The sequence below is a fragment of the Muscardinus avellanarius genome (assembly GCF_963383645.1).
Source record: "Muscardinus avellanarius genome assembly, chromosome: 15".
In the NCBI taxonomy this organism is placed as follows: domain Eukaryota; kingdom Metazoa; phylum Chordata; class Mammalia; order Rodentia; family Gliridae; genus Muscardinus; species Muscardinus avellanarius.
In genome coordinates, this window is record NC_137801.1 from 10,967,103 (window position 1) to 10,980,293 (window position 13,191).

General features: G+C 37.4%; 1 protein-coding gene across 1 annotated transcript in view; it reads right to left on the minus strand.

Moving 5' to 3' along the window:
- The window catches only part of NBAS (NBAS subunit of NRZ tethering complex), a gene marked incomplete at both ends in the record, with an annotated part of 312,243 nt that overhangs the window by 182,521 nt on the left and 116,531 nt on the right, over positions 1 to 13,191 (minus strand). Inside the window, 3 exons of the mRNA XM_080711473.1 lie at positions 2,914 to 3,036; positions 4,994 to 5,056; positions 7,710 to 7,843. Coding sequence (XP_080567599.1) covers positions 2,914 to 3,036; positions 4,994 to 5,056; positions 7,710 to 7,843 — 320 coding nt within the window. The remainder of the gene's footprint in view (positions 1 to 2,913; positions 3,037 to 4,993; positions 5,057 to 7,709; positions 7,844 to 13,191) is intronic.

Here is a 13,191-nt window from a genome sequence, read left to right on the forward strand (position 1 = left end):
AATTGCTGCCCCATCAGCCCGTCCTGGTGGCTTAGACACAGAGTGTATTAGCATAAACATTCAACAGCAAAGCTACCAAGCTGTGGTTTCCGAGGTAAAATAAATCAGCGCCGATGCAGAAGTACTTGGATGAAGGGGTTCGTCTCCGTTACTCTTATTCTTTCTCATGGGGACTTTTTTTAAGTCTTTGAACATTCAGTTACATAAGGCAACAGGCCGCACTTGGCTTCAGTATGGAGGACAGGAACCATGGCTCGCCAGCACCAAGGTGACATCCCAGGTGCAAAATCAGAGCCTCGGGGAGCGCTGCAGGTACTGACCCTTCCGGCTTAGGAAGAAGCGATTCCGTAGGCACAGTGTAAAGTACCCTGAAGGGACGTGCCAAGGAATAGAGCTCCTGACAGGTTTCTAGCTCATTTAGGGTTGTTCTATGCTAGAGGAAATCTACCACTTAGATCAGTTTTATACAAGTAATGAAGCCTTGCAATCCACTTGGTTAAAAAATATTTTATGTTCATTTCCATAGTTACAGATTAATGTTCCTTTTCTCCTACAGCAGGGGAAAAGGTTTTGCTAACAATTTCAGCCAGTTCCTGAGCAAGCCATTAACTCACTCCTGAATTTCACTTGGCTTACTCAAAACCCACATTAGAGTGACATGAAGAGATGGTATTAGTTCTGATAAAACAGAGAATCGAAGCAAGATGCCTCTACAAGCTCAATTATCTAAATAGACTGGAATAAAACTGTAATCTGACTTTTAGATTCCTTTCTTCTATAGTGTGAAGATTAATTTAAACTAGAATAGATGAAAAGATCCCAATTTTTCTGAAGAAAAAATGTTCATAATGAAGGTATGAATGAGTCTGAGGTTATCAACACTTTGAATTTAAGTTACATATATGATATTATCTAGTAGGAAGAACATGTTATATTTCTTACTGTCTCAAAAGTTCACCTTAGTTGGACACGTAAGATTTTGAAATAATCATTTATGTTTACTTTCTGCTCCTGAAGTTCTACATGACAACACATCTCAGTGTTTGAAAGGGATAGATTCTATTTTGTCTTTGTAAAATAATAACAAAAGTATCACCATTTCCAGGTATTATGCACTTGAAAACAGAGCAGATAAATTATGTGTATATAAAAGCTATTGCTATGAAAAGTGTATATTTTTCTATAAAAAAAATATAGCCCTTAGGAATTTTTCCTCCTAAATTTTCATTTTCCAGACAGAGTCTTGCTCTATCGTCCAGGTTGGCCTCAAAGGCCTGGGCTCAACCATTCCTCCTGCCTCAGCGTGCTGAGGAGCGGGGCAGCAGGCACACACCGCCACGCCCAGCTTCTTACATCTTTAACAAGCACACGCTGCACTTGCCCATGGCATTTATATTACACAAGGTGAACAGCTACTCGTGTTCTTTATGTAATAAGGCACGAGCAAACACAAAACAAAGTGAGGCATTCGCAAGTATTCCAGGATAATCCACGAAATGTTTCCAGTAGTTTGACCTTGGTGCTTGAACTCTGTTTGGAGGGGTTCAAAGACCCTGGAGGGGTCTTTCAGACTCGGTTTGCAGGCCCACATGTTGCAGAGCATTTGATCAAGCGAATGTCCACCTTACACCAGCTCCATACGATCAGACCTAGGCACTGTCTAGCTGAACTCAAGTTCTCTCAGCCCAGCTGTTCTGAAAGCCGCAAACACTGGGACAGATGGCACTAATGTTTTCTCACACATGGCTAGCCGGAAGTAGAGGTTCTAATTAAAATAAATTAAAACACATTATTTATAATAGCCCTTTTCAGAATACATTCAGTAAATAAGAAGGAGGAGTAGAATTTTAGTAAACTAAATAAGAGAGCTGCAAATTAACAGAGAAATCCCCATACGCAAAACTGTGTAAGTTGCAGCTCTGAAACAGGGGTAACTATCCAGGGAGAGATAGCATTACCTTAGAGATGACAAAGCCTGGATTTGTGACAGATTTGATGAGGTCTGCTAACATTTGCAATATACATACAAGACCATTTTAAAGATAGTAAGAACCAGGCCATGCTAACATACAGAAAATACTTTAGATTCGCTTAAGGCTAACTTCCTTGAAAGCAGGAGCTGTACTCTTGTTCATACTCCCAGTAAATGGGTCACTATTAGGAGAAATTAATTAAGGGACTTCAAAAGATGTAAGAAACTCGACAGAAGGACAGAGAGCAATCTAGCAGCAACAGGACATCTGTCCTGTTGGAAAGTAGATTCTAAAGTAGTCAGTGTGTCTTGGAAATATAGACAACCCACTTGCAGTTGTGAAGAAATCTTAAAAACTAAATAATAGCCGGGCGTGGTGGCGCACGTTTGTAATCCCCGCGCTTGGGAGGCAGAGACAGGAGGATCGCGCAGGTTCAAAGCCAGCCGCGCGCGCTGGTTTAGGAGACCCTGTTTCCAAATATAAAATGTAAAAATAGGTCTGGGAGTGTAGCCCGGAGGTAGAAGGGCTTCCAGGAACCCCAGTACCACCAAAAAAAAAAAAAAAAAAAAAAAACTAAATAATAAAAGCCTTCTAAACCATACATTTGATAATTATCAGGACGGCTGATATAGAAGTCCTCATTTGAGGTATATTGTGGCTATAACACTTGTAGTGCATAAGTTAGGATCTGGAAGAGAACTTAAGGCACTTATGTTAATAACCATACTATACTATTGCAAGAGATAAGGTAGTAGCAAGAGGTAAAAATGCTAGAAAATTTTCAAGACACACACACACACACACACACACACACACACACACACAAAATTATCAAATTCTATACTTCATATATGTACAATTCACTATTGGCCATTTCTAAAAATTGTCAAGAAAAAGAACAATATAGAAATTAAAAATATATATAAGTCTGGATACTCACTTCCTACCCGTGTGCCTGGTCAATCTAACCATCAGCTTCCGTGCCTCCTCTGGGCTCGACTGAGTGTTTTTAACAAATGAAATAGGTTTCTCTAGTCCGTGTTTCTCAAAGAGTGCTGACACGCTGTGAGTAAAAGGGAAATTGTTTAAAATGTTGTTTCCAAATGATGAGTCTAAGAATCTTAAGCATATAAATAAGTTAGGCGTTTAGCGGGGTTTTTTTGAATCATATTATATGACCCAACTTGAAATAACACATTAATTCTCACCAAAAACAAAGCTCATAGTAATATATTAAATCTTATTTTCACCTACTGACTTTTATTAGAATATATCTGGGTTAAATAGCATTTTTTAAAAGGATGACATTTTTACATCAAAATCTTATTATCCATTTTCCTCTAGTCTAAAAGCACCACCAAGTCCATAAATGAACCCAAATGTATAATGTCATTACCTAATTTTAACTCTTAACTATCCTACTGAGTTATGGGTAAGGCCGCAAGGCTTCTAGAAGAGCCACAGCGAGGGATTCTCCCGTGGGAGGGCCCCAGGAAGACCATCAGGCTCAAGCTCCCTCAAGAACCCATCATGTATAAACGCACGATTTTTCATAAACTCTCTTAGTCGTATATGAAGCTTGAGATATCCCATTCCATCATCATCACACTTGGTTCGTCCCCCAAATCTCATGGTTTGGGAATTAACCACTACTGGACTCAGTGGCTGGAGAGAATTCAGTAACTCTTCACAGGTCGGCCACCTGACATTATATACACTAAAACAATCATCAACTATTTGTGGCTATGAGATGCAAGAAGAATAAAAAGATTTTACTCTCAAATGACAGCAAATGTTTAAAATAGTGAAAGACTTAAGCATCAATGGGGACCTTCGGGATGCAGTTTCAAGGTACTCGTGGACTGTACTTGTCAGAACCACCTGTGGTCACACACACAAGCATGTGGCTAAGGAAATGATGCCGATTTCACTGTATCTCATGACAATTATCTCTTCTCAACTTCTTTGGGAAACAGGTAACTCTGCAGACTGGTAAGTAAGGGCCCTACATGAACTCAACCCCCTAGGCTTTTGCGAAACTACACTGAAGTTTTAGGGGAAGTACGAGGAGGAGGGACGAACCAATTTAAAATAGGAAAAGTTGTATTTATTAAATATATTTCAAGAAATATAACTGTATAACCTTCAGAACATTTAATAACAAAAGTCAGACTAAAAATAAGTAGGGGTCCTGAAAAAACTAAACAGTTAATTTTTTGTTAAATTCACATATTATGGTTCACAAAAACATTCTGTTCCTTTAAATGCAACTTAAAATAGTTTTACATTAAAATCCTTTCATTTGAGTAATTAAAATTCCCAATTACAAGACTTCAAATTCTACTTCACCATGTGTGACATTACTAAAGTTATGGTATAATTTTATATTAAAAGAAAAGTTTATTATTTCAAATTTTATTTATAATATAGGATTTTAAGTTACATATTTATGTACACATAAAAATATATACCAGCAGATAATATCAATATCCTAAATGGTAAATTAAGAATATTTCAGGTCTCCTAAAGGGATAACTGAATATTTCATTAAAACAGAAAAGAATATCACTACAGAATTACGGGAAGGCACAATCGAAATCATATGTATTAGATCCCAAAACTTAGGAGTAAAATAAACATTGTTTGCTGACAGATGTAATGACTTCAGCAGAAATTAAGATTCTTGTGTGCTTTTTATGTGTGAGCCACTTTAAATGTTTAATATTAATTCCAAAATCTCATGACTTAGATGTTGTAGAGTTAAATTTTAAAAACCCAGGTTCAAAGATTACTCAGGTAGTAATTAAAAAATGTCTAGATCTGTATAGGCTGGTCACTCCTCAAAGCCCTTGCTCTTATTATTTTACCTTTCTGCTGTAATAAGGCAGCGGCACATTCATCGCTCAAAACAAAACCAAACATATATGAGCACAGGCGAAAGAGATAGCCAAGAGGCAGGCTGAGGGGGCCCTCGGGGACAGGCCCCTTCACCTGCACAGAGCAGGCTGCCCTTAACTCACCTGAGAATCCGCTCCAGTTGGTCTACCATGTCATGAAGAGTTGCGGTTGCCTTTGTCTTGTAACTAAAGAATTAAAATTCAAAATTAAGGTTTAAGAGTGGCTTTTAATAAAATATAATTTTCTCTAAAGTGACTAAAGTGCAGGTTTCTTTTATAGTCAATATGTAAAAACATTAACCTGCCCAGGTAAATTTCAGGCGTATCGCCTACATTCATTTGTTCATTCAATTGCTTACATTACTCGGTAGATGAAGATATAAAATACAAGAGCAGAACAACATTCTCTACTTAGACTAGACACGTAAGAGCAACTACTTTCTAAGGTACTGTTGGCTTAGTTCAGTTTCAAGGCAAAAAAGGATTATAAGTCAGTTGTTGTCTAAGTTTTGTTCTCAAGAAAAAGTAAAGTCAGGTAAAATCACTATTTATCATTGTTCTTTTGACCCATAAATGAGATGAGGAGGCATGGCCCAGCATGCTAGTTTCCTCCCAAGCCTGTCTACATCTGTGACCTCCCTGGGAAGCTTCCACTAGCATTCTATCCACACAGAGGTGTTCTCAACAGAATCATACCCTCTGCATCAAAGGAAGCACATCCCGTCCTCAGTTAAAAAAAAAAAAAAAAAAAAAAAAAAAAAAAAAAAACTGGTAAGAAGAATATCCATCAGACAAATAATCTCTGGCAGGTAGTGAAGATAAAAAGCAAGTCCTTCCTAAAGAAGCCAAAAGGAAATAAATGCGATGTTAAAAACGAAAATTAGCCAGGCCAGGGAAAAAAGAAACTTGTATAAAAAGGAAACATAACACCATCTATTTGAATGAAGTATATTCATGCAATCATAAAGGACAGAAATACTGAAAAAGTGGTACTAGAAGTAGAAATGGAAAAAGTAAAGAATTTTGGGGGGAAGGATGTCAATAATTATCTAAATCTGAAAATTAAACGCTGATGTGCATGCTATTTTAAAGGAGGCAAGCAAAGATAGAAGAAAACAATTATATAAATGTTTTCTTGGTTTTTTTTTTTGTGGGTTTTTTTTTTTTTTTTTTTTGGTGCTACTGGGGATCCAACCCTCCAGTGTTCTTCCTCTGAGCTACATCCACAGCACCTTTTATTTTATTTTGAGGCCAGGTCTTACTAAGTTGCCCAGGCTGGTCTTGGACCAGCAATCCATGTTCCTGCCTCAAGTCTCCCTAAGTACTTGGGATTACAGACATGTGTCTCCATGCCTGGAAAATATCTGCTTCTTGAAGGTAGGTATTCAAGGATGTGCAAAGTGATGGTAAACTGCCTTTCATCTATTGTAAGTCTTAATTATCTAATTTCACTATGTTCATGTGTTACATTATACTTAAAACTCAGGTTCTTTTAAACTTCTTTATCTTACAACAGCTCCCCCCAGCAGTTTGTTTTCTAAATAACACTAGTTGGCCTTTTCTCAAAAAGACCGATTGACTTGTAGAATGTTCCATATTCTGTATTTATCTTACTGTTTTCTTCCTGGTGCTATTTAACTTGTTCTTCTAATCCCTACATTAACTGGAATATAAAAGACAGGTCAGGTTCAAGGTAAACAATTTTATTAAGATTATACTTCTTAAGGACTCCTGTGAGCATCACACCAGGAGGCACAGAATGCCAGGCTATCTACCATGATGCTGAATTTGATAAGTTGGCAAAGATAATGGCGGAGATCTTGCCTTTATAGAGGTACACTTCACCTTTAGACTCTAAGAAAGAATAGTTATTGAGGTAATACAATGTTATCATGCAAATGTCATTTTACCACTAGTCTTTCAACTGATTGTAGTACTATCAGTTACAGCAAGTATTAATGCACAGTGGGTTGCAAAACTGGTGATTGCTATCACTTATTTCATTAAAAAATTCCTAAAAAGCAGAAGAAAGAGAAAATACAAAAAAAAAAAAAAAAGACAAGACAGAGCAAAGAAAAAGAGGAAACAGAGAGCAAGGGCTTTCTTGTTTTAATATCCTATTTGCAAATGATAAAACTAATGACCAGGAAAGTTAAGTGACTTGGCTAAAATCACAAAGGCAAAGAAACAGATCTGCTGATTTTTCCTTCAGGGCTCTTTCTTGTGTTGTGAATATCACGTATTCTTTTCCAGATGTAAAGTTCATAACATGTATCGGATTTAAAAGAGAGATTAAAGGAATGATTGTTACCTGACTTTTCAAGAGAAAATGTAAATTCGATCTGCATATAGCTAAATAATCTAAAAGACTGTTATATAAATTTCCTTTTGGACATATAAATACTTATATACATTCATCCATCACTACTAAAAAAGGATTACTACAGTATAGACCACCAGCAAACAATTCACAGAATACAATTACCCCATAAATATGAAAAGTGCTTGATTTAAAGCACAACTTAAAACCAAACATCACTAGTAATCTACTATTAAGATTTTTTTGTGGTTGTATTTTTGTTTGTTTTACGATGGATTATTATAAAGCTTAACAGGATTATAGCAGAACTTAATTATAATTATACTAGTACAAAATATAGGAGAACTGCCCATATATTTGTACAATAAGAGTTTGTTTCTAGACAACAGAATTATAGATGATTTTTTTCTTCTTTATAATTTTTTCATTTTCCCAAAATTCTCTATGATGAACATTTGGAAAAGCAAGTCTTTTTTATTGTTAGTATAAAAGTAAGCCTGGCATGCTGTGGATTCTTACCCATATCCTCTCTGTGGCAGACATTCTAAGATGTCATAGCAAAGAGAGAGTTGGTCATTTCTCTCGCAGTTATAGATGCAATCTAGTGCTATTGCCATCAGCTGGTCCTGATCAGGAATAATTTTTTGCTGCAGCTAAGGAAAATAAAGCATGTTGTATTAAATGTCAACACATTTATAGGCAGTTTCTCAATATCCAAGTACTCAGGTCAATAGAATATTAAATACTGCAACTAATCAGCCGAAGAAACAAATCTTAATTTTTTTTTTAGCTTGCAGACTTGGGGGTCCTTAATAATTCTAAAAATAATATCTTAATTATAGAATCAGCTAAGAAAGATCATTTGTAACCTATAAACTTTTAATATACTGAAACAAACTCTTTATGACCCAATCAAGATACAGTAGGAAGAAAAAAACACAGTGAATTCAAAGAGCAATTCATTAAAAATAACATTTCTAATCCGAAAACCAAATGCTGTGTGTTTCAATTACAAAAATATAAAAAATTTCTGCCAGGCAAAATGGTGCACAACTGTAATACCAGTACTTGGGAGGTTGAGAGAGGAAGATCACAGGTTCAAGACCAAGCTCAAGAATTTAACAGGACCTTCAGCAACTTAACTAGACCCTGTTTCAAAGTTTAAAAAATAAGGGGAAAAAAAAGACTGAGTATACCTCAGAGGTAGAATGCCCCTGGGTTCAATCTCCAGTACCAAAATTAAATTCCTTAACTAGAGCTGGGTATGGTGGCCATGCTTGTAATCTCAGTACTTGGTCTCAGAAAGAAGGATAACAGGCATAAGGACAGCCTCAGCTACTTAGTGAAGCCTTTGTATCTCAGTGAGATAACTGTTTCAAAATAAAGAATAAAAAATAGAGTTGGGAATATAGCTCGAAGCTAAAATGCCCCTAGGTTCAATCCCCAGTACCACAAAAAGGTTCTTTAATAATATTTTAAAATGTTAGAACTATTATTTTTTCAGTATGCATGACCTATTACTTGTTTAACTACATAGTATTGACATTCTATTCAAAAGAAGGCCAACTGCAAGGCAGTAATACCCAAATCCCAGAACAGACTCTCTGGTGCAGAAAGTGACTACTTCAAGGGTCTTGTTAATGGAAGCATCGTTTCCCAATGCAAACCACAGATTCCCAGCCTGAGAGTATTTTCTGACTTACAAAAATAAGCAATTGGTACCTTAATTTTTCCATCTGTAAGACTGAGATACTAGCAACGCTTTCCTAAGAGTATTACTATGTAGATGAAATCAATTATTGCATGTGGAATGCTTATATTATTACCACTGCATAAACTAAAATTAAAGACCATGAGAAATAAATTCATACATGTAGAACATATTAGTACTGCCACAGAAACCAAAGGAAAGCTGGAAACTATTTTCATGGAGCTCTTTTCAACAACAAAGTAAGTGTAAGATAATTTCTGTAATAATAACCAACTGGATTTTAACATTTTAGTGGAAACTCATCAACATACATGAAACAGATGGGAAGGTGGCAGAGAGAAGCTACCATTCAAAGGCATTTTCTCAGGGAAAAAAAAAACAATGAAACAATCGATGGATGTAAGTAAAAGGCATTCAAGATTACCAGGAAAATACAGTTTTCTAAAGGACCTGAGTTGGAGGATTTATAGACATGTCTACCAAAAAAAAAAAAAAAAAAAAAATAGCCAGGTGTGGTGGCGCACGCTTGTAATCCCCATGCCTGGGAGGCGGAGACAGGAGGATTGTGCAGGTTCAAAGCCAGCCGCACTGGCTTAAGAGACCCTGTTTCCAAATAAAAAAGTATAAAAATAGGTTTGGGAGTGTAGCCCGGAAGAAGACAGGTTTCCAGGAAGCCCGGGAGAAGGGGAGGGGAGGGAGAGGGGGAGGGAGAGGGGGAGGGAGAGGGGGAGGGGGAGGGGGAGGAGAGAGAAGAGAGGAGAGAGAAGAGAGGAGAGAGGGGAGAGGGAAAGGGGAGGAGAGAGGGGAGAGGGAGAGGGGGAGGGAGAGGGGGAAGAGGAGAGAGGAGAGGGAGAGGAGAGAGGAGAGAGGGAGGAGAGAGGGGAGAGGAAGAGGAGAGGGAGAGGGGGAAGAGGAGAGGGAGAGGGAGAGGGGGAGGGGGAGGGAGAGAGGGAGGGGAGAGGGAGAGAGGGAGGGAGAGAGAGAGAGGAGGGGGGAGAGAGAGAGGGAGAGAGAGATTGAGACCCTGTTTCCAAATGAAAATATATTTTAAAAAAAAAAATAGGTGTCTGGGAGTGTAGCCCGGAGGTAGAAGGGTTTCCAGGAACTCCAGGACCACAAAATAATAAATAAATAAATAAATCATTAATTTGGCACTAGCATTTGACAAAGAGTATTTTCAAGGCTGCAAAGTAACTGATGGAATAAAGACAAGCAGAGCACAATAAAAGTAAGTATTATTGAAAACAACAGACTCTTCCTGGTTTCTTATTTTGTACCTGGTTCCATTTCTAAGTGCTCCTCAGGTATTACATTATAAATCCTCCGATTAGTGGTTACCTTATTCCCACTTTATATTTAGGGCAAACCAAGCCACTGAGAGGTCCAAAGATCTGCTCAAGGTGGTAAGGCTGGTAAACAGTAAGTCCAGGATTAGAATCCAGGCCACCGGCCCCAGAGCCTGAACAAAGCAGCACAGACTCTCATCACCCCACAGTGGGGCTGCACAAGCAAAAAAACTAGGAGAGACTGAGGGGAAATACGGTAATAAGTAACGCACATATGAGAAGAAGACACCCCAGTAAGAGGAGAGCAAAAGACCTAAAGAGCGCTGTGGGAAACATCAGAGATGCAAGCCAAAGTCCTTCTTGTTTATCCCTTCTGCCTACCGCCTATCTTTCTCTCGCTGATACATTTCAAGAGACACTTTTAAGATCAGTGCTCTCGAGTTTGCGTTTGTTCATACATGCTCAAAACCTCACACTAAAACGCCTTTAGGGTCCTTGGATGTGGAAGGTAAAGAGTGAGCTTTTAGTTTTGACGCATGTGCCAACCCACTTTCCTAGTCCCATGAACCACTGAGCCTACGCTGAGCCTACACAAGTGAGTTGTTAGTAGGTATCTATGGGAAATTGGTTCCAGGACCCCTGGCCTAGCCAAAATCTGCAGGCGCTCAAGTCCCTTACTTACAATGTGATAGGGATTTACGTATAATTCACATATACCCTCCTCTATACGTTTCCTCTCTAGATTATTTATAATACCAAACACAATGTCAATGCTATGTAAATAGTTGTTATACTGTATTGTTTAAGGAGTAAGGACAAGAAAAAATGTTTTTACATGTTCAGTACAGACAGAATCTTTTTAAAAAATGTTTTGATCCATGATGGGTTGAATCTGTGGTTGGCTAAATCTAAGGATGTGAAGCAGTGGGTGCTTTGCAGGTATTAAATTATAAATTTAAAGAAATACTATTGTCAGTAGACATTAAAACATACTCTAAAATCTCTATGATAAAACAATTTTGTACTGGTGCTTGAGTAGACAAAGAGACCAGTTAAACAATACAGAGGCTCTAGAATAAATGAAGATTTAGTTATATAACAAAGCTGGCATTGTTGGTTACTAGGGTAAAGATAGTCTTTTTAATGAACAGTGCTGGGATAATTAGGTGATTATTTTAAAAAACATAAAATGACACCTATATGTCACACACAAAAAATTGTGTGAATACAGAAGGATAAACTCCAAACAAATTAGAGATTTAATGCAAAATAAAGCCATGAGAGTGTTAGAAAATAGTGAGTAAATTCTTTAACTTTTGAGTAAAGTCTTTTCAACCATGACTTAAAATACAAAGGCAATAGAAGAAAAGAAAAAAAGATCAAGCTGATTACACAAAAAATAAAAAACCCAGCCGGGTGTGGTGGTGCACGCCTGTAATCCCAGCATTCAGGAGGCTGAGACCTGGAGGATCATGGTTCACAGACAGCCTCAGCTACTTAGTGAGGCCCTCCGCAACTCAGTGAGACCCTGTCTCAAAATAAAGAATAAAAAATTGGGCAGGGGGTGTAGCTTGGAGGTCAAATGCCTCTGGGTTCCATCCCCAGACCCGCAAAAAAAAAAAAATTTAATTTGCATGATACAATACACAATAAGCAAAGTCAAACACAACTTACCAACTTGGAGAAACTATTGTAGTAATGGTATAAAGCACAGATTAGGGGTAACACTAAAATACGAATTTCTAAGAATGAAGGGACAAAAACAAATCAGTGAAAAATGAGAAGAGGTAATTCACCAAAAAAAGGATAATGTTTAACACATAAAAAATGTTTGAACTCAGAATTAGAGGAATGTAATTAAAACAATACAGTATCATTTTCACCTATCACTTTGGGAAAAAATTAAGAAAAACAACAAATTCTGTCTTCAAAGTTATAAAAAGGTTATTATACTTAGGCAAAATAACATATTCCTAAATTTACATAATTACCCATTGTGTGTGTGTGTGTGTGTGTGTGTGTGTGTGTGTGTACAGCTAAATTGTAATCATTTAGCATGAATCCCAAATGAACTATTTTTTTATTACCTATAATTTTCATGTTATATGTTAGATGTCTGGAATTTTTCATCCTATTTATCTATGCAGAATTCCTTTTGGCAGGTAAAGTACTATCTTCCCAGGTTCAGGAATTAAGATCTTTGGGGACTATAATTCTATTACATACTTCAGAATAAAAATATTTCAGTGCCATACTTGAGAATAAAAATAAACCAAGTAATATGCATCCTTGAGTATTCTAGGAATGACGCTCCGCTCACTGTCCACAACCTGAACAGTGCAGAGCCTGCGATCACTTGAACTCTGCTCCAGAACTCCTCCTAGCTCATTGTCCAGGTGGCTTTTACTACTTCCCCCTTTATTACTAAATGAATGTTTGTTTATATTTCCCTCATATTTACTAAGTTTCCTAAACACGGATTCTTTTTTCCCACTACTCCTCATCATTCACTCTTACATCTACTTTCTTTTGGGGTGTAATTTCCTTCTTCATGAAGCACATTCTTGAATGATTTTTCAGGGCAGGTCTATAAATGACAAATTCTCAGTTTTCATTTACCTTTAAAGAGTCTTGATGCTCACAGTTGAATAATTGTAACTAGGAAAATAGCCTGTTAGAAATGCAGTGCAGTGAGACAGCTTAAAGGGTTTGGGGGTCATACAATTTAGGCTTAAGTCCCTGGCCCAAGAGTGAATGTGTATGTAATATAAGCAAGCTGATGAGCTGTTCTGCCTTTGTTTTATTTACTGTTTATTTATTTGTTTACTTACTTATTGGTGCATTGTAGTCATACATCTTAATGGGGTACAAGATAGTAGAGGCATAGATGTACACATGACTCATGTAGCCCTCCCTCATTCCCACCCCATTACCTCCCCCTCCCTCCTTCTCATGCCTGGCTGTGATTGACTTTGATATGTCTGTGAGTTTTCATCCTGTACAT